At 41.4% G+C, this 22,469-nt stretch overlaps 1 protein-coding gene across 3 annotated transcripts in view; it reads right to left on the reverse strand.

Annotated features, from left to right (window-relative positions):
- The window catches only part of tex10 (testis expressed 10), a 75,444-nt gene that overhangs the window by 21,346 nt on the left and 31,629 nt on the right, over nt 1-22,469 (reverse strand). For all 3 annotated transcript variants that reach the window (XM_033993726.3, XM_033993725.3, XM_059012951.1), the window contains exons 9-11: nt 15,141-15,318; nt 4,012-4,100; nt 2,827-2,960 (exon numbers count right to left, since the gene is read on the reverse strand). In XM_033993726.3, coding sequence (XP_033849617.3) covers nt 2,827-2,960; nt 4,012-4,100; nt 15,141-15,318 — 401 coding nt within the window. The remainder of the gene's footprint in view (nt 1-2,826; nt 2,961-4,011; nt 4,101-15,140; nt 15,319-22,469) is intronic.

A 22,469-nucleotide genomic window follows, 5' to 3' on the forward strand; every position in this document is an offset into this window, starting at 1 on the left:
CTGGAGTGGAAGATCTCTCTGGAAAAAAAGTTTTTTATCATGCCCAACATGGAGAATACTTTACGTGTCGTGCTGTTGTTCGTGTTCTTTTGGTACATGCCGAAAAAGCGTTACGTATTTGTCAGAAAAACACTTGAAAATGAGTGAGCGACATCTGGTGTTCAGAAGACATTTAAAGCGAAGGCATATATTGATGATAATAATAATAGCTTGTTGTGGATGTAGGTGTGACAGTGTGGTGAGCTACAGATGCAACATAGGAGCTGGTTTACTAAACTCAGGTGGAGCAATGCAAATGCAACAGGAATGTCTGTACTGCTTTGTCTTGGCACAATGTTTTCCTCGCGAGCCCACTGCACAATTATAATGAAGGCAGATGGAATACATGTGCTAAACAATTATTCAATTGTCATTTAATATTTTTCCTATTTTCCTAAGTTTTGCTATTATGCTTAAAGAATGTGCATGCTGCAACAGTAACAGCTCAAACACTGGTACTAGCATAATTTCATTGAATAGCCCTGGGTTGGGGCACTTTGTAAATCAGCCCTATTGTATTTTTTTGTGATGTGCTGTTGTGTACATGTGACATTATGGTGTTTTTGTCTGGTGTGTATTTGTCATTGTACCGTGTTTGTTTTTGACAAGCCCTGCATTGCATATGTGAGACAGTGGCCAGACACTTGTAAATGCTCCAAACATTGGAGCAAATTGTGCAAGTGAGCTGGAGTATGTTTGGTTTCACACTGCAAAAAGTTGAAAAAAAGCAAAAGTGGCAAACGTACCGGGTCCACTTCCAAGCGAACTGAGACAACCATTTCAAGTGATCTCGGTTCACTTGGTTTGATGCGCATCCTGGTGGGATTACGTGGTTCTCAGAGGTTTCACAGATCACTCCAAGTGGGGTGTGTGTCCTGTTACTGCACGAGAGCGCAGTAGGGTGTGTGTCCTGTTACTGCACGAGAGCGCAGTAGGGTGTGTGTCCTGTTACTGCACGAGAGCGCAGTAGGGTGTGTGTCCTGTTACTGCACGAGAGCGCAGTAGGGTGTGTGTCCTGTTACTGCACGAGAGCGCAGTGGGGTGTGTGTCCTGTTACTGCACGAGAGCGCAGTGGGGTGTGTGTCCTGTTACTGCACGAGAGCGCAGTGGGGTGTGTGTCCTGTTACTGCACGAGAGCGCAGTGGGGTGTGTGTCCTGTTACTGCACGAGAGCGCAGTAGGGTGTGTGTCCTGTTACTGCACGAGAGCGCAGTAGAGTGTGTGTCCTGTTACTGCACGAGAGCGCAGTGGGGTGTGTGTCCTGTTACTGCACGAGAGCGCAGTGGGGTGTGTGTCCTGTTACTGCACGAGAGCGCAGTGGGGTGTGTGTCCTGTTACTGCACGAGAGCGCAGTGGGGTGTGTGTCCTGTTACTGCACGAGAGCGCAGTGGGGTGTGTGTCCTGTTACTGCACGAGAGCGCAGTGGGGTGTGTGTCCTGTTACTGCACGAGAGCGCAGTAGGGGGTGTGTCCTGTTACTACACGAGAGCGCAGTAGGGGGTGTGTCCTGTTACTGCACGAGAGCGCAGTAGGGGGTGTGTCCTGTTACTGCACGAGAGCGCAGTAGGGGGTGTGTCCTGTTACTGCAAGAGAGCGCAGTAGGGGGTGTGTCCTGTTACTGCACGAGAGCGCAGTAGGGGGTGTGTCCTATTACTGCACGAGAGAGCAGTGGGGTGTGTGTCCTGTTACTGCACGAGAGCGCAGTAGGGTGTGTGTCCCGTTACTGCACGAGAGCGCAGTAGGGGGTGTGTCCCGTTACTTCACGAGAGCGCAGTGGGGTGTGGGTCCCGTTACTGCACGAGAGCGCAGTAGGGTGTGTGTCCCGTTACTGCACGAGAGCGCAGTAGGGTGTGTGTCCCGTTACTGCACGAGAGCGCAGTAGGGTGTGTGTCCCGTTACTGCACGAGAGCGCAGTAGGGTGTGTGTCCCGTTACTGCACGAGAGCGCAGTAGGGTGTGTGTCCCGTTACTGCACGAGAGCGCAGTAGGGTGTGTGTCCCGTTACTGCACGAGAGCGCAGTAGGGTGTGTGTCCCGTTACTGCACGAGAGCGCAGTAGGGTGTGTGTCCCGTTACTGCACGAGAGCGCAGTAGGGTGTGTGTCCCGTTACTGCACGAGAGCGCAGTAGGGTGTGTGTCCTGTTACTGCACGAGAGCGCAGTAGGGTGTGTGTCCTGTTACTGCACGAGAGAGCAGTAGGGTGTGTGTCCTGTTACTGCACGAGAGAGCAGCAGGGTGTTTGTCCTGTTACTGCACGAGACAGCAGTAGGGTGTGTGTCCTGTTACTGCATGAGGTTGGGTGCCGTTTTGTTTTTGGATGCTTTTTGTTTAAGCCTTTTGTTTGTTCGTTATGAATTAAATGGGAGCCAAACCACTGAACTGCAGTTTTCCTGGTAGTTTGCTATTTCTGCCGCTGGCCAGCCTTGACCACAACGTCATTACGCCACAGGACCTTCTTGAGGAACGTATTTGGAGGGGGGGGGGGGGGGGGGAGGGGAGACGACATTTTACAGTTGATTTAAATCTCCCTAAGGATGTTTAAAAAGACCTGAGGACACTAAAACACTCACAAAATAAAGTACAGGTCAACACCTGCAGTAAGAGCTCTCTCTCTCTCTCTCTCTCTCTGTATAGGCTGGACCTACAACTTTAAGGACCATGTTGTTGTGTTCTTTCCAAGACTGCAGATGCGCAGGGGCTGCTGAGGGAGAGAGAGAGAGGAGAGAACGAGGGCTGCGAGGCAGCGTGGGGCCTGTCAGCCTGTCACTCAGGATTAGTGCTGCTGTGTTACCTGCGCCACATCCCAGTTGTGCCCAAACTGCTCCAGATCGGTTGGGTAGAGCAGGACAGGGGAGAGCTGCATCCGGCTGGTGTGACCATCCTCATTGCCTCTCTGAAGCAGGGCCAGCTCATCCCCAGAGAAACCTGACGAGAGAGAGAGAGAGAGAGAGAGAGAGAGAGAGAGAGAGAGAGAGAGAGAGAGAAAAAATAAAGAAAGAAAGAAAGGAGCAAGGGAAGTGGGAGAGAAATAGAGAAGAGGGGGTATTTATATCTGTAGCCAGTAACTTGAAATTATTTATATTAAATCGACAGATGCATCGTCTATCTGCAGTTTGTACAGAAGAGCAGCGGTCCTCAAACTTTCATAACACAACTCTGCACAATATATTCACTGCGTTCAGGAGTAAACAAGACGACCTCAGTACAGCAGTAAAAACCTCGGATGATAGGTACATTTATTCCAAATCGGCTTTAAAACACTTAATGCTAAAGTTAACTGCCATTGCTTGGTAATCGGGACACATTAATGAATAGATTTATTTAATACCTTCTTAAAAGGCATTTACAAGTATGAGTATCAGCACACCCCTATAGACTCTGAAATGAATGGGAAGCCATCTACAATAACTTAAGGATGTATCTGGCTGAAGCGATGACACATTACCATAAGCTATACTGTTTAAGGATGCTTTTTTTGCTACATGTTATATAAAATATATATATATATATATATATATATATATATATATATATATATATATATATATATATATATATATATTTTTGGATTAGGGACAGCGTACAATTTTTAACATATCATAAACATGTATTGCACCCAAATTTAGCTATGAGCTCATTTTCATTGGCAGTCCCTGGACAAACACAAAAACAGAAAAAGAAAATACATGGCAGATGAGAAGACACAGCAGACATATAAAAAGCAAATGCAATTATAAACATTTAAAACACACAATTAACTAACTAATAAAATAACACAACACAGAAACATCCCAGAAGAGCCAGTGTCCTTTCCCTGTGTCCAAAATTGCCGCACACACCAGCAGTGAAGATGAATATAGTACTATATAGGGTGCCGTGTAAGTTTATTTTCACCCCACTCAAGGTCAAAGTGGCCAGATAAGAAAGGAGCCATCAAAGCAGGCAGAGAGCTGAGTCACAGCGAGGAGTTTCGTACCTGTGAGCGAGGAGAAGAGGAAGCTGAAGTAGTCTACATCCGTCACAGCAGTCTCCTGAACACAGCCTGTCCAGCCAGAGAAGGAAGACCTGTAGAGTACAAAGTGCAGGACTCAGGATTGCTGCAGTGCAGATGCTCACCTCCCAAGCTACACCACATACAGTAAAAGAGTTTAATAAGCATCCCGTCTCACAAGACAACTGGCACCCCAAATGGTCGCCACTTACAGCCAATACAGAATGTCTGGGTGGGATAATACTGATCCCTGCAGCTGAGAGCAGACAATAAGCACTAAATCTACTTATTTAGAAGGACCTAATTTTCTTGTTCCTGTTGCACAGTGTGAAGACTCATGCTTTCCTTTTAGAGAGAAAAAGTGCTCAGTACATTTTTTATTTATTATTATTATGAAAGTATTATCATAACGTGTGCATCTGTTTATGTATCACAATGCGAGACCTGCAAGTGAATAGCGTCCCTTGCTAGGCAACAACAAGAGTCGCAGCTGTAAAAAGAAAGACGCCAACAAGAAGTAATACGCAAAACACCCCCGCTTCCAGAGCTGCTACAACTGCTGCAGGGGTTTGAAGTGCCAAAAAAATATTTATTTGGATGAAAGAAAAACACAGAATAGAACCTGACCTTTGCAATTTTGTTGTTCTAGCGACCGACCTGCTTGGATTGTGTTTTGCTGTTTGCAGTCAGAAGGAAGAAAGTAGCTATTTTGGTAAGTACAATTGTATGTCAAAGCGAGGACAGGTAGAGCGAGGACCTTTTCCAAATCTCTCCCAGTGGCTACTAGAGGCCTCATTCCAACTCATAACATTAGCTGTATTTAAGTAACATTATAAAGGCGTTGTTGTTTTAATTAGGTGATCTACTGTTTGTGATTAGTACCAGATGAGTGTGGTTAAATTGAATAGAGGTTGATTTACAATCTGATTGGTTTCCACACAGCAGTTGTAGTTGTGTGATCCCATTGAAGTGCATTGAAACTATTGTATTGCTTAAGTATTGTCTTTAGCACAGTTTGGTATAATAGACAGCTAGCCTATTTGTGCACCAGTCAGCCATACAGCCTCTCTACTAAAAGAGCAGGGAGTCTAGCTGTGGGAGTCCAGCGAGGAGAGACCTGTGAGGAGAGGCTGTTGGAGAAAAACACTTTCTCAATGAACTCATCTATCTCCTCTCGTCCCTCCCCTCTCTGTCTACCCCAACTGTCCTGTTAGGTGATTTCAATATCCATCTCTCCAACTCCATCCACTATGCCGGATTCCTTCCTCTCCTTCAATTTCTCTCTCTTTCATCTCTTTTTCTCTGTCTCTCCCCTCTCTCCCTACTCCACCTCCCCACTGTCACCTGCCGTAGCCTCCACTCTCTATCCTGGCCTCCACCGCTCTCTCTCACCTCCCTCCTATCAACTACTTCTCCCAACTCTCTGTAGACTCGGCTACCTCCACCCTCTTCTCCTCTCTCACATCCTCCCTCGACTGCCTCTGTCCCCTCACATCCCAACCTGCCTGCCCCTCCCTTCCCCAACCCTAGCTCTCCTCTGTGCTCCGCTCAGCAAGAACCAAACTGCGCTCTGCTGAAAAGAAATGGAAGAGAACCAAACTCCCTGCTGCCCTAGACCTCTACCGCTCCCTCCTCTCCTCCTTCTCCTTTACTCTCTCCTCTGCTAAATGCTCCTATTTCCAATCTATTATCCAATCCTCCACTAACAACCCCCAGAAACTATTCTCTACCTTCTCCTCCCTCCTCAACCCTCCCCCCTCCTCTATCTCCTCTGACCACTTTGCCTTTCTTCTCTAAAATCTCTGATATCCGCAAATTCTTTAACACCTCTCCCTCCCCCCCACCCCCTCCCGTTCCAACCCCAACACCCTGTGTCTCCCCTACTAACTCACTCTCCTTCTCCTCCTTCTCTCCCATCTCAGACTCTGACCTCTCCTCCCTCCTCCAGGGTGGAACAACCTTCCCATGGATGTCAGGACTGCTCAGTCCCAGACCATCTTCCGGCGCCTCCTCAAGACACCCCTCTTCAGACAACACCTGTAAAACTGAACTCTTCCCTTCTGGACAATATAGCACTCTGCCTTTAAGGCACTCATTTGCTCCCTATTTTACTGCATTTAATCCTGCACTTCACTCAATCTGTAGTATTTTATATTTCACTTGCACTCGTATCTATTCCTGATGTAACTATCAACACTGTTATCTGCTCTTGAACTGCCCCGATATCAAATCGTACTGTGTTTTGTATTTGCTCTTATCAGGACTGTAGTCACTGTATTTTGTATCTTGCTCTTAATTGTACTGTAATTCGTGATATGTACTTTTTGTATACAACTGTAAGTCGCCCTGGGTAAGGGCGTCTGCTAAGAAATAAATAACAACGTCTGTGAGCTATAGTTGTCTTCAGCTCATACCGCAAGTCAGAGTCTACCACCAAAACGCCTTTAAACTGCCTAGATTGTAAAGAAATTCAAAAGTGTAAAACACTACAAGCACTACAATGATATCGAGTAATCTGGAATTTTGAATTTTTATCATTCAAAACTATGGTATTGGCAATTAATTCAATTTAGACCTGAAATTCAAACTATTTTCTGAGCTTCCTGTGTTACCAACTGATTTTCTTTTCATCATAAATGTAGTAATTATTTTTCCACTTTTTATTAGGTAGTAGCTGGAAATCTGGTAGAAATTAGGGTTACAACAATTTGCCTACTGATTACCATTGAACTTTGAAAAGATTGCCTAGCAACCACTATAAAAATGTTTAAAAAAAGGAACCGAATTGACAAGTGAAATAGCAGAGAGAGGTTTTCCAAAATACTTTCTAACTTCTTTCAGTCATCACTTCTGAAGACAGACAATAGCTTCTAAAATACTGAAAACATAAAAACTAATAAACGACTCGACACTCTTGCATGGGCTGTCAGCGTAGGGGTGGCGACCCCACCAGGATGTTCAGGGAAAGGGTTCAGCAGGGTCTCGGAACAAGAACATCACAAGCAGAGCCACAGTGACTTCAGTGCAGTGCAAGGATGACACTGCATTTTGAAAATATGCCCGATACAAGATGTCATTTTGCTTTGTTAATCAAATATTTTTTTCTGTTTTTACTTTTTTTTTTTTTAAATGTTCAATGGAAGGGTTTTTTGTTACAACTGTAATATTGCTCAGTCAGAATACAATGTTAAATACAGTACAAACAGATACCCGCTCCACCCCATAGATTTAACAATCGCTTCATGTACAAGTTTCCCTGGGCAATGTAATTTGATTTATTTAATTTATTTATTTTATTAAAAGAGCTCCAAACTGCACACAAGTAAAATGGCAAAATAAAATAAAAAAAGATGTTTAAAATATTGATCTAGTCATTACAACTTATTTCAGCATTACTGTCAACTTTTATCAATGTTCTGCAACTATGGGTCTGAAATGCAGGATATTGTGTACTGTAAGTCATCACAGACACCTCGACAGGCATTCCCTAGTACTGCAGTCTCTCAGATAAATCTGTTTAGGGTCTCTGGTGAGTGCTAATTCCAATTGCAATAGCATTACTTACTGGTTCCAGAACACTGGTGCAATCAAAACCGAGGAATCAATGCAACCTAACCCCATCTGTCAATTGTAATTGGTTATTACATTTATGCTTCATCTCATGCAGCGCACTGCCTCGCTTGATCTCAGCATCTCTATGGACTGTTTTCTAGCTACCTCATATAATTCTGTTTCTCAAAGCACTTTCGGCCACACAGGCATTGGGAAGCAGCGAATACACTGACGACACTGCTGTGAAGGTGGAGTCAGACAATAAGACTCAAGAGAAAATGCATTCTGACATCGTTGGCGCTTTTGTTTAGTTTTGAGTTCTTGAAAGTGCTTGGAGACAACGCATTCACTCCTGCTCAAAAAATGGACCAGCATTGAATCTTTTAAAAACAGAGAAGTTATAAAAATTAACAAAAGCTACCAGAAATCGATAGTAGATTTTTTAAAAACAATTGTAAGACAGAAAACAAGCCATTCGTATTGGTTACACGGTTTGAAAAATGGGTCTACACTTTTAAATTACAGGTTTGAATTAATGCACGTTTGCATTTTGACAGTTACGATTCCCATATATTGATTTGGGGTTGACCTTTATGTGTAGAGGATACAGGGAGAGGGAGAGAGAGGGAGAGAGAGAGAGAGGGAGAGATGTGTGAGACTTGTAAGCAAGACTAAACAGCTCCAATATCCCTTTTTCTCTGTACACCTCCTCATACCGTGCACTCTCCCAATAAAGCCTTTTAAATCCACTTATTGTGAATCAACAGTTAGCCTAATACACAAGCCTTACACAATTTTCTCAGAGCAAAAGGTTATCAGAAGCCTCCTAAAAAGAACAGATACCCGTTGTTTCTGTTGGGATGGGCTGTTTAGCAGCGGTTGTTAGGTAACGGAACATAAAATATCACATAGTGGGTTGAACTGTCTAGTACTGCAAGTCAGGACAGTTTATTCCATGCTCAGTTATTCTTGAGGTAAAAATACACTTCCTACAGCAGTACAGAAGTTATCGAGGAGGTTATGTGCAATTACTTATCCCGAGTGCTTATTTATTTTTATTTTTTTTAAATGTGGTTGTTTATAAGCTTATGTTTTTATTGCCTTTTAGTTCAATCAAGAATAATTTTAAAAAAAGTTTTAAAAAATGACAATAACTATATTTACATGGTGGCGGATGTTGTAACATGAGTGATGTATCGAAGTGCTGCACCTTTACTATAGACGTGCCGACAGTTTTGGAGTTTGTGTATTCTACCCACCCCAAATCGCACTGTTCACAGACGAGATGCTTTGTGTGGTGTGAAAGAAGACAAAACATTTGAACTTCAATGTAGCCCATAGGCACCAAGGACTGGATTGGGATGTATTTTCCCTTTACCTTGTTGATAACGGATCGAAAGTATGTTCTAATTTATCCAACTTCCACTTTTAAATGATCAAATGAATCCCTAACTTTGTTCCAAAAAAAGCAGTCACAAATCCATAATGCTGCATTCCTACATTTAGTGTTTGTTTTGGAGTCAAACACAGTTTCTTAGGCACAGTAAGGGTAACATTTCCATTCAGGCACAAGCAATAACTGCCTGCGTATATTTGTTTCCAATACAAAAACACAGCCCTTGTTGAGAGACGAATGGAAGAGAAACACTGTCATCTAGAGTCAATTGTGGCTCTTAGCTTTGGCAGCAGCCCACAAAGCACTTAGTCTGTGGGATGTGACTGGACAAAAAATTGAGAATGGCAGTGGTCCTGTGTCTTGTAATTGAACAAGAATGAAATTAAATGTACTGTATAAATCACACAAATAGGTGCATGCACTACTCCTGCTGGAATAATGTGCGCTCCAGCCTGGAACAGACCTCATGTCTGAAGTCACCGCTAAACCAGCAACAAACTGCCAGTAATAACAAGTGAACCAGTCCGATATCTTTGCTTAATTGCCACATCTTAACAAAATAATAATAATAATAATAATAATAATCTTAACGAAGAAATCATTTTTGAAAACATAAGGGCTGTGTTTCTTCAGTTAGTCATGTTGTTATCAAGTAGCAAATACACAGAATAAAACAAAGAATTAAGTGAGAAAATGAGTTACATGTTTGCATTAAAGGACCACTATTCTGTTACCATGGAGAGCAATAAGAAACCTACTTAGTATTTATCACCCGTGACCAGTTCAAAATATGTGGCAATTAAGCAAAGATAATCTGACTTGTTTGCTGGTTATTCTGCCAATTTGTTGCTGATTTTGTGGCGACTTCAAAACACCAGGTCCGTGTTGAAAACAGCGCGCACAGCACACAGCAGTCCAGTAGCTACAGTACTGAGTGGGTTCTACCTCCAGAATGTTCCCTATACCTCATCTGCCTCCCACTCCCGCAATCTGATAAGAAAGCACACTTGCATGTCTAGGCAGACTACAGGGCCAGGCAACACTGACAGTTTTGTTATTGTAACCGAGAAGGGAAACAAAGTACCATAAAAACAGCAAGGCCACCTGTCTGGCGCGCGTCCAGTGACTGTGCTGAAGGGCGAGTTGACACACAGGTTTTCCACGTAGCTCAGAGCCTCGTTCTGTAATGAGACACTTTCCTGCGTCACGCTGCACAATTATCTTTTTCTGTGTACAGGAGAGCTATAAACAGTGCCGGAAGCTGTCCACCTGCAGTCACGGGCCCGCGCTGACGGGCAGCAGAATACATGTTACAAGGGAACCCCTTTATTCACTCTCTGAATGTCATTCGCCAGCTGTGACCTTATCAGCTGTCGTGGTGAGCACGGGATGCCCTGTCTCTTAATTAAAGGTCACTCTGCCGACTTTGTTAGTTTGTTGGGGGAGGGGGGGGTTGTTTCTCTAAAGCAATGTGAAATTTCTCTACAAAGAAAAAACAGGTCACTAGTACAGTAGGTTTTGTGTTCCAGTGGTTAAAGAAAAGGGCTTGCTACCACTGTGTGTGACCCTGAGCAAGTCACTTAACCTCCTTGTGCTCCGTCCTTAGGATAAGATGTAAAACCAAGGTCCTATTGCAAGTGACTGTTGATACATAGTTCTGCATCTGCTAAATGACTAATTCATATCCAGTGCCAGTGGAAGGTCATGCAGCTACTGTACTTCAGTAACTTGGAGCAGAGAGATTAGGATATATAATCCACCTGGTGATGTCAGAACATACAGTCCATCAGGGCCAGGTCTAGAGGGTTGTGCCACCCTCCACCCACATCTGCCTATTACACAATGCACAGCAGGGTGGGGGGGGCCTTATAAAACTTTACCATAGTAAAAGCAGAGCAAAGTGTAATAAAGCATAGTGAAAGCACAGGTAAGCATTGTAAAGCCCAGAGAGGATGGTAAATCATATTAAACATGGTAAGCTATAGTAAATGCACAGTACAATCATGGAAAAAGCATGGGGGAAAACTGCCATGCAAATTTACTGTGGTAAACTTTAATAGAAGTAGTGGAGAGATCCCAACACGCAGCAATGCAGCACTGCAGACCCTATACAACAGCAGCCCTCAGTGTTTTTTGGCCACAGACACGTGTGTATTTCTAATAAGGTTGAGGGCATGGTCCTTTTTCTATCTTCTCAACGCAACTACAATATTCCAAAAATGCAAGTAATACGACATTATTAAACTGCAATAAATCTGAGTTAAGAACATAGAGCCCTAGATGACTGGTTGACCTACCAATACATCAGGATTCAGTATTCTTATAAGGTTCAGTTTAAAATGTAAGTGGTCCTGTGATGTGTCATTGAATGTAAATTAATGAAATGTACCGCATAGTGACGCAAACAGGCGCATGTGCTAATGCCTGGGTATACACGGTTTTCTGTGTGAATGCATTTACTACTCTTCTGGTTTCTATATAAAGCTCCAAGTGGTTGAAGATCAGTGTAAATGCAAGGCATGGGGGCAAAGAGTTACTTTACAACAGTACAGTAAGTTGCGTTAGTAAAACTGGTAAAAGACCATGACAGTGCCCCCTTGTGCAATGCTGGGGTATTGCTTAAGTTCAGTCCATGAAGTGTGCACACCTTATTGGTCCACTAACAATTTTCAACAGCACCGGATATTGACTGTCAAGCCCCATCCAGACATGCTGGAGCAACGATCATTGAGCTCTGGTGTTCTTCAGTAGTCAAACACCCGAAATTAAACATAAGCCTGTTTGCAGAATGTTTTCTATTCCTTTGCCATTGATTGTGGTGAAAGCAGCACAATGTAAATGTGGAGCCACCGTGTGCAGAGCCCCTGTACTCCTAACTGATTTCTCAGAGGGATGAATCTCAATCACAGGGGTTTTGCTGTGTCAAATAGTTCAATTCAGTTTTGTTTGTAACGTTAGATTCCTATCTCCTCTGTAACTGGCGCTTCTGGAAACTGCAGACAGCAAAAACAACTATGACAGGCTGAAAGTAAAACTATTTTTCATCTGTTCTAGAGAAACTCACAAACAATGTATTCTACAATGAGCCAGATCAATAGTTTTGAATATGCAGGATGTTACAAAAGTCACGCAGTCATGCTCTAGAACAAAAGCTGGTTGGCCCTACCTGTCCGGGACTTAAGTCATATAACTGATTTCCACCGCACTTAATATCACTTTGGAAAATACAAGCATAAGATTAGAAGGATTGCATGCAAGTGGCTGTACACAACTGAAATGTTAAGACATGTAAAGAACGAAAGCATAATAGAGCATACAGAACACTGCACTTTGTGTATTTACTGTATGCTGAATAGAAACTGATCTGTAATCAATGCAAAGGGGGCATCTGTTTTATCAATACTTGTGTTTACTGCTTCTACTTCCACAGTATAAAATCAATTCTGCTTATTTTTGCTGAGTCCCTTTGAAGTGATATTAAGGGTTTGACTGTATTTGTTTTGTTTCTCTTTTTGTCAGTTCTTGGTTTTATGCCAGAAACCAGAAACATTAACTTAAAACAAGACAAATTATTCAGTTGGGTTTTGACTCATTTTGACCATGTTTGTTGGTATAGACGCCAGCCATTGCTACAGAGAGAGAAAATGACCAAGAAATAGGAAGTGGGTATGTAAATTGTGAAACTACTATTTCTATCCTGCCACGAATGTCAATTATCCAACTTTGAAACCTTGCCACACAGTATAATAACAAAAAAAGTTTGTCTGTAAAGTTACAGGAATTCCAAAAATATTCTGCAGTCGAACCACAATTACATGGCTCGTTTCTTTTCATCTGACAAAGCCCTGTTGAGTCTGTGCATTGTGTGTGTGTGTGCGCGTGGCATCACACTCCCCACTCTGGGCAGCTAAATTACTGCCTTCGTTGCATTGCTATTCTGTGACCATCACCCAGAAATCACTTGCATTGTTTGGTTAGTTTTCAAAATTGAAAGTTCTTCAAAAAATCAAGAAAAGGTATCAGAAATAGAATCGAGTTTTATTTAGACTGTAACCCTTCTCCATGTAGTGATACAAACTGCAGTTAACCTTTTAATTACTCCATGTTACTAGTGTTTCAAAGTTTGAGGTTCAATTTTAAAAAACAGGAGTCCCTGACGTTCCTTCAATTCATAGAGACAACAGGCACTGTCCACAAAGCTTGAACTAAGTCTGTTTTCATGAATAAAGTATGACATTCAATTGAAGTTCCTGGACTCTTGATAAAGAAGAATACAATAGTCTTCCAAAACAAAGAACAAAGAGTATAGAGCCTGAGTATAGTTTTTTATTACTGCTCTATTGTGCCTTATTACTTGTTTTTCTCGATCATGTTTGGCTAAAAGCAGTATATATTTATAGTGGCTAAGTTTTTAGCCGTGTTTTAATTTTATTTTAACTGTTTTGGCTAGTTATCTCCTATCTTGGCCTAGCGCATTGCAAAGCCTGCAACTAAATTCCGCCCTTCTCCCGGGTCTAGCACGTTCTCTGCTGTGTATACTCTCGTTTTAACTAGCTTCAGGCATTAAAGGGCAAGTAGCTGGACAGGGCTACAATTAATTATTTTGATCTCGGCTGGGATAAAATAGTATTATTATTGTATTTATTGTGAGAAACCTCCAGTTTAACCGTGTCTGAAGGACTATTTTTTCTCCAAAGCGGAAGAATACACAATAAAATTGTTCGTTTTTAAAAAAAAGGTTTTAAAAAAAGGTTTGTTTTTCTATGTATTATTGTGTCCGTTTTATAAGTGGGATAACACACTCCAGGGCTTGTGATACTTTGTTAGTATGAAGGCACTCGGCTTTGCTTCGTGCCTCCAACCCAACCACAGCCGTATGTCAATGTAACATAACCCACACCCCGTTGTGTGTTATCCCTTACTTAAATCTCAAAGGCCAGGCAGTGGTTCATCAAAATCAGGCAAACTGTTCCCAACATATACCCTTCACTAGCTCAGACGCTGATGTCAATACTTTTTAAAAGTAGGTTGATGCAACAAACATTCCCAGTATGTGAAATTTTTATTTTTTTATTATTTATTATCAAATTCAAGATAAAGTTTCTAAATAAAGCCATCAGTAGCTCAACCAATGAATACTGTAAGTAGGTAATCATGACCTAGATTCTGATAGTTTCCTCACAACTGAATGACCCTACACTGAGCATTAAATTACAGTACATGAGAGGAGAGAAGAATGTACCTCAATAACACACCCTGGTTTATTATACAGCGTGTCACTGAGCAGCTTGGATTCATTTTACAATAGCTGTGTGGCACATCAAATGTTTAATGTTTACCTTCCTAAAGCTAGTTAGAGGAAAGCAGTCACACTGTGGCACAATGGGTTCTTGGAAAGAGGATTCTTAGATTAAATGAAAGCCCCTAGAAGGCCAAGAATAATTATAGGAAGTCATTTCAGGTGATGGAACTGGGACAGATATTCGTATACTGGAACAAACACTACTTGAAAATATGTTTTGTGACAAAAATGACCATCATATTTGTCACATAACAGAACTGTTTGATTGACTGCACCAAAAACAGATAATTTATGAGCAAAGGAAACCAATGCATCAGTGCCACCTGAATTAAATAGCAGTGTTTCTCTCCTTTCTCCAATAGGACAGCCATTGTGTTTCAGTAACTATGTGTACCATGCAGAGGGAGCGATCCACCTGGTGATGTCAGAACACACAGCCCAGCAGCGCCATCCACACCCTCCATCCACAGGCACATAACTACTAAATTATTTCTCCAGCTAAAGAATATTAGAATTTTAAACTCAAAGTATTCGAACATGAAAAACCCATGTTTGTCCCAGCACTATCAAGGGCTCAATGCTAGTGAGCAGGTCATATGTGTGTATTGCAGTATCTAATGTGAATAATTCCAATCCGAGTTAGGGTTTCCCTGTATTTGTGCAGGTCTTGTGTGTTGCAGTGTGCTGGTAAGCACTGATGGAAATGATACAGACGTGAGATCAGGATTGTTCAGTATTTGTCCAGGACCTGTGTCTGAGTTCAAGTTCAGGTTTTGCTGTCCAGGTCCTGTATGTGTGGGTGTTGCAGTGTGCTAGTGTACAGCAGAACCTGATGAGAGTCGAGGTTACCCTGTATCTACCCACCTGATGTGAACGATCCTGAAGAGCGCGCCGGCCAGGCTGCTGGAGATGCGGCCCATGGAGCAGCAGTGGCTCAGGCAGGACAGCAGGTCGGAGGGGAGGGAGGGCAGGAAGTACACCAGCTGGACCAGACGCTGCTGAGACTCTGGGGGGAGTAGGACAACACTGCCATCTTCTGGATCTGCACAGACATTGCAGGACAGCATTGTAATAACAGCACTCCACTGCACAATACAGTATAGTGTAGGAACATAACAGGTTAATAGGATTCGGCATATAGGTCTGGAGGCAGCTAGCCTAGTCTCTATGACAACCAGAAAGTTAAGGAGTGTAGACTTTTATTCTTTGGGTTTTAAACTTATTTTTAATTGTAATGAATCTGCAAAATTGTTATAAAAGGAGGTAAAAGGGAGCGAGTAGCTCGGTAACCATAGCTAGTTTGACACCCTAGAATTGCCAGGTGTTGCAGCTAATTCAATATAGCTATTGTGAGCAATGAGAGATATTTTAAGTTTGGAAAGGGAAACCAAAAGGCTGTCTGTGTTAGAATAAGTTAGTACAGACAGTTAGAGAAAGGGAGGCGTGTTATCAACATCTAGCAAGTAAGTCAGAGAAAGGAAAGAGCAGGCGTAACATATTTAACTGCAACGCTGCTTTCAACATCAAGCAACGAAGAAGTCAGAGAAAAGGGAGCGTGCTGTCAACATCTAATGAGCCAAGTCAGAAGAGCGGAGAGCTCCCAAGGATATTCAACCATAACACCCCAGAATTTGGTTAAAACGGTGAGATACTTAAATAATACTGTAACAGGGAGAGACCTGGACTGGCCGTCTGACGCATGCACGATGCTGCAGGAAGGGGGCGGCAGTCCCGTGGGGTCTGCCTGCCAGTCATGGCGGTGACACAGAGAGGTGGGGAAGAGGGTGTGTGTGCTTTTCCCCTCTCTGAGTGGCTGGGAGGCGGACTTTAATGGGATTGTTAACCTATAAAGTAACACTCTGTTGTTTCCTCAGATCTGCCCCTTTAGACTGGAACAGCGAGCAAAGCGGTCTCGTTTTGACTACCGAGAGAAAAAAAATCAAAGAAAATAATTTTAAAGAAAGAGAGGGAAAAGTGGGGGATCGTTGGGCAGCCCCAGTATTGTTGTGCAGTGAGTTGGAGACAGCAGAGTGTAGGACGGAGTCCCGGGTCGTACGGGTAGCGGCGACTGGGGAGATTCACGCTGCGAAGTGCAGCACATTTATTTTGTAGTTTTTCCTTACTGTGTTTTATTTTCCCTGTTTCTTTTTGCCTTTTTCGTTTTTATAATTTGTGAGCACCTGCGAGTGCCGGACTGTATCTGAGTACCCTGCTGTGGTATTCCCCGTTGGTTCTGGATACCATAGCTGGTAGCCAGACCACGGACCACAAGCCCCCTCTACGGGCTCAAAGAAATCAGTGCACCTCACCAGAATACAAAAGAAAATAATAAAACCGAGCACCTGTGTGGTGTTGTCAACTACAATTTCTGTCTCCCGTGTCAGTGAATACCCGCACCCTCCCACAAATACAAAAAAAGACGGAAGGAGAATAATACCGACTGGATCACCACGAACAAAGAGGAAAGGGCAACAAATGTTGAACCAATAAATTAAAGGACGGATTTGGCCTGCCGGCATCAGTCAAATTTACAGCAAGATTTCCTATATACTGTGCGAGACTGGGTCTGTCTGACCAGGAATACAGACGCAAGTGGAACCAGAGAAGACTTACTCATACTCTGCATCGACTCTGCAACTCCGTTCAACTGAAAGAGATTGAACAGAATCTGTATGTGGGAATTAGGGGTTTTAATTCCCACACAGGGGTTGAACGACCAAATTAATCGATTAATCACACCGTTTACTATAATATGCAATTGTAGTGAAATACAACTAAAAGTAACACTTGGTATTAATGCTATTTTTTACAAGCATTTATTAATGACACCTAACTTTTTACAGGCAACTTTAATTTAACAATTTGACAGTAAATGAAAATGTTTACTTGCATGTAATCTGAAGTTAGCAGAAGAATATTTTAATAAATGTAATACATAAAACACTGTACCATGCATTACTGTAAATTTGCAGCTGTACTACAAACAATACTGTGGATATGTTTGGCCGTTTTTTATATAAACTTTAAACTAACAGGTAATTTATTTAATTGAGCGCTATTTTATTTTATTTCAATTTGGTTTAATTTAGTTAAGACTTAAACTTTAAGACTTAACTAAAGTAAATGTACTGCTATGGTGCGACTCAGATAAGATCAATTCATAGTATTGCCGTGAAAGGAAAGCCCCAAAGCAAATCTTTCAAGTTTTTATTTTTTCCTTCCTTCTGAGCCAGTGGTTCCCAATTTTTTTTTTTTTCCTGCGCACCCCTTTAGAGAGACTTTTTTTTGCTCCCTACCCCCCTTCTAATACACAGTAAAATAAAATTATAATATATAAATTTAACATGGATACACCTTATTACTATTACTATTGGTAATTGTATTAACACCAATACAAAAAACTAGTCACTTAAATGTTGCGCTCTCGTTTTCTTGTTCTTCATTCCACTTGAGAAAGTAAGGACACGGAGGATTTAAAAGCCCATTTAATGGTTTCACAGCAAAACCCTGTTAATAAAATCGATTTTACTATTATTATTACAGTATTGTCATTACAGTATACCTGTGACTAGCCGTTAAATAATGTTAATGCAATATTAATTGTAATGTTTGACCCGCTTATTTTTATTATAACTTTATTAAATATTTTATTACAGATTTATTTAATAAAATGTTGCACTCTCATTTTCTACATTCTGAATGCAGCAAATCACGTAAATTAAACTAAAAGCTAAGCCACCCTGCCCCCCCCCCCCCCAATTTATAAACTGAAGCTGCATCTAAATCTAGATTTTTATTTTATTTGTGAACAAAACATATCTGTTATTAAAACCCGCCGCTGCTATACTTTCAAATAGAGGCGCTGAGCTACAATAGGTCTGGAACGACACAAGCTCTGTGGATGCTGGTCGGTCAGATTAAACATAATGCAAAAACATCTTTATTTTTATATAGCGCCTTTCATAATGGACCACCATCACAAAAAACTTTACAGAGGTAGGCTGTGAACTGTGTATTATATGCAGAGTCACTTACAATAGGACATTGATTTAACATCTCATCCACAGGATGGAGCACAAGGAGGTTAAGTGACTTCACAGTGAGTCAGTCAGTGGCAAAGGCCACTGGACCGGTTGATACAGTCAATCATCCTGGAGACCCACTGAGTCTGCCACTTACCGTGGAGCTTTTACAATCGCCAGGAAGTCAGAAAAATGTATTTTCCAGTCAAGTCTTGGCACCCCCCTAATAACATCTGAAAAACACTGTTCTGAGCGATTATAAAATGTTGGTACCCTCCACCATCTTTCTCACACACTGCTTTTTGCTACAGCACGTGGGTAGACTAGATTAATCGATCAATGATTTTTTTTTTTTTTTTTTTTTAATCGATCAACACCCACTGGCATGATTAATCGATTCATTTTTAATTGATTAAAACCCCTAGTGGGAATGCAATACATATATAAGCAGAGAGAGAGAGAGAACAGGGTGTGGCCATAAGTCGCTGTACTGTAGAAAATATGTAATTTCATAGTCCGACAGAGTGAAAATAATTGTTGGTGCTAGAATAAATACAGAATGATTAAAAACAAATAATGTATTTTAAGTAGGGGTGTAAATCATTTAAACGTTAGTAAAGTGCCAAACATTTTTAATTTTGCTTAATCGTTTAAACTTTGTCAAAAACGTGCAGGTCAAATATTTAGAAGCTGCTGACTACAAATAATGGCTACTCAGTTTTTTTTTTATTTTTTTTTTATTACTTCCTACCTGTGTCACGTGGCATCATTGTCATTGGATATTCACCTCCCAATGTCCAGCATGCTTTTGGTCACCTGACTAGTCACGTGACCAAATGTCTTTAATGTCTTTTGTTGAGCCAGATTACAGAAGGCTGTGTTGATCTTTTTTTTTGCTATTCTGAGACTTGAGTGATGTTGTTTGTTTTTTTTAAACAGAAGATTGCTTCAATTTAATGTTTATTTTTTGGTCTATTTTTTTTTTTTTTACTGCTGCCAGTCAGATAAGTATAAACTATTGCTATTAGTAAATTATTTATTTATTTACTTATAAACTGAATATTGATTCTTTGAATTAACGTGATACTGCACTTGGAGTAAAGTCAGTTTGGTGTGACCAACTAGTTATTGTCTCTTTTATACCAGTAAGTAGGATAAATTAGTGATTTGGATTTTAGCACTTTTTCAATAATTAGACTGCATACCATTTCTGTAATACTGTAATGCAATTAATGCTCACCCTTTAAATTAAAACAGACCATTATCGTACCTCGATGCTATTATTTTTTCATATTGCGTCACTGTTTTTATACATTTATTAATTTATTTGATTTAATTTAGTTATTTTTTTTGTCAAAAAAGTTTGTTGGGGATTTTCGATGGACTGCAATCTTCAAGTCTCGCCATAAATTTTGTATTGGATTCAAGTCAGGACTTTGACTGGGCCACTCAATAATATTAATTCTCTTCAACCACTCCAGTGTGGCTTTGTGCTTCAGGTCATTGTCCTGCTGAAATGTGAATTTCCTCCCCAGTCTTGGCTAACTCAAAACAGGTTTTCCTCAAGGATTCGCCTGTACTTAGCACCATCCATTCTCCCCTCTATCCTGACAAGCTTCCCAGCTCCTGCTGAAGAGAAGCATCCCCATAACATGATGCTGCCACCACCATGCTTGACAGTTGTGATGGTGTTGACTGGGTGAAGTGCAGTGTTGGGCCTGCGCCAGACCTAATGCTTGGAATTTAGACCGAAAAGTTCAATTTGTGTCTCGTCTGACCACTAAACCTTTTTCCACGTCTGCAGTATCACCTACATGCTTTTTGAGTAATGGCTTCTTTCTTGCCACCCGTCCATACAGGCCAGCTTTGTGTAGGGACCGGCTTATTGTTGATGTGTGAACACTGACTCCCATCTCAGACAGAGAACTTTGCAGATCTCTCAAGGTCATTGTTGGCTTCAGAGTGACATACCGAACCAGTTTCCTGCTTGCCCGGCTGCTCAGTTTGGGAAGGCGACCTGATCTGGGTAGTGTCTGGGTGGTATGATGCATCTTCCACTTCTTAATGATGGACTTTATCCCTGACTTGTTTCGAAACCTCCTTGGTCTTCACGGTTGCTTTGTTGGATCACTATGTGAGCTGCAGCTTGAAAGTCTTTATATACCTGAGGGAAATTATCTTGTTAATTGCTCTGAGGGAAATGATCTACAAGTTAAATCACTTTGAGTACACACAGGCTGAAACCATTTCACTAATTTTGTGACCTTTCAAACAAATAATTTGCACCTGAGCTGATTTAGGGCTGCAATAGCAAAGGGGTTGAATACTTATGCAACTGAGATTAATCTGTTTTAATCTTGAAATCTTACTTATTTATATTCTATATGCATTTTTTAACTTTATCAATGTGGAGTAGTTTGTGTAGATTCTCCATGTAAAGTAATTTGAAGGCATTGTGGAATATGCTCAGGTGCCAACAAAATGTGAAAACTTTGCAGGAGGGTGAAAACTTCTGCAAACCACTGTATAATTATATATAATATATATATATATATATATATATATATATATATATATATATATATACACACACACACACACACACACACACACTACCGGTCAAAAGTTTTAGAACACCCCCATTTTTCCAGTTTTTATTGAAATTTAAGCAGTTCAAGTCCAGTGAATAACCTGAAATGGTACAAAGGTAAGCGGTAAACTGCCAGAGGTTAAAAAAAAAAAGTTTAGGTTACCAAAAACTGAAAAATAGTGTACATTTCAGAGTTATACAAAAAGGCCTTTTTCAGGGAACAAGTAATGGGTTAACAACTTCCATTGTTCTGCAGCAATGGAAGTAAATTAAGCCTTGAAAGTTGATGCTAACAATTCCTACAGGTGTCCCAACTTTTGTTGATTACTTACAAACCCTCTGTCTGTATAAAAGCAGTTGGAACAGACTGTGTTACTACACCCTCTTAAGCATTATTTGGACAGTATTTTAGTGCAGGAAGTAGTATAGTAGTAGTATTGCTCTCATAATGGCGAGAAAAAGGCAATTAACAAAGGAAGACAGACAGACCATTATAACCCTTAAAAGTGTAGGTCTTTCCTTTAGAGAAATTGCAAAGAAAGCCAAGGTGTCAGTGAGTACAGTTTCCTACACCATCAAAAGGCACTTGGAAACTGGAGGAAACTCTGACAGGAAGAGGTCTGGCAGACCCAAAGCCACAACAGAATCAGAAGACAAGTTTCTGAGAGTCAACAGTTTGCGTGATAGGCGGCTCACAGGACAACAGCTTCAAGCACAGCTAAACACTGGTCGAAGTAAGCAAGTCTCAGTTTCAACTGTGAAGAGAAGACTTTGAGCTGCAGGTTTGACAGGTCGAGTGGCAGTAAGAAAGCCATTGCTAAGATGGCAAAATAAGAAAAAGAGGCTTGCCTGGGCCATGAAGCACAGCCAGTGGACTACTGAAGACTGGAAGAAGGTCTTATGGACCGATAAATCAAAATCTGAAATCTTCGGTTCATAACGCAGGGTTTTTGTACGCCGTCGAGTAGGCGAAAGGATGGTTCCTCGGTGTGTGACACCAACTGTCAAACATGGAGGAGGAAGCATGATGGTCTGGGGCTCTTTTGCTGGATCCAGAATCGGCGACTTGCACAGAGTGAGTGGCACCCTGAACCAAAACTGCTACCACAGCATTTTGCAGCGCCATGCAATACCCTCTGGTATACGCCTAGTTGGTCAGGGGTTCATCCTACAGCAAGATAATGACCCAAAACAATACCTCCAGGCTATGTCAGAACTACCTTAGAAGAAAAGAACAAGACGGTAGGCTTCAAATCATGGAATGACCAGCACAGTCTCCAGACTTAAACCCCATCGAGCTGGTTTGGGATGAACTGGACAGAAGGGTGAAAGCAAAGCAACCTACAAGTGCAACACATTTGTGGGAACTTCTGCAACAGTGTTGGGAAGAACTTTCCGAACAATATTTGATTTCCATTGTAGAAAGAATGCCACGAGTGTGTTCGGCTGTTATATCTGCAAAAGGTGGCTACTTTGATGAGTCAAAAATTTAGATTAAATTTTGTTAAACAAAACGATTCCATGATTTCTTTTTTATCTCCAATTGCTTATTTGTTCTATGCTTTAATTTCAGAGTACACT

This window comes from Acipenser ruthenus, chromosome 3 (genome assembly GCF_902713425.1).
Source record: "Acipenser ruthenus chromosome 3, fAciRut3.2 maternal haplotype, whole genome shotgun sequence".
In the NCBI taxonomy this organism is placed as follows: Eukaryota; Metazoa; Chordata; class Actinopteri; order Acipenseriformes; family Acipenseridae; genus Acipenser; species Acipenser ruthenus.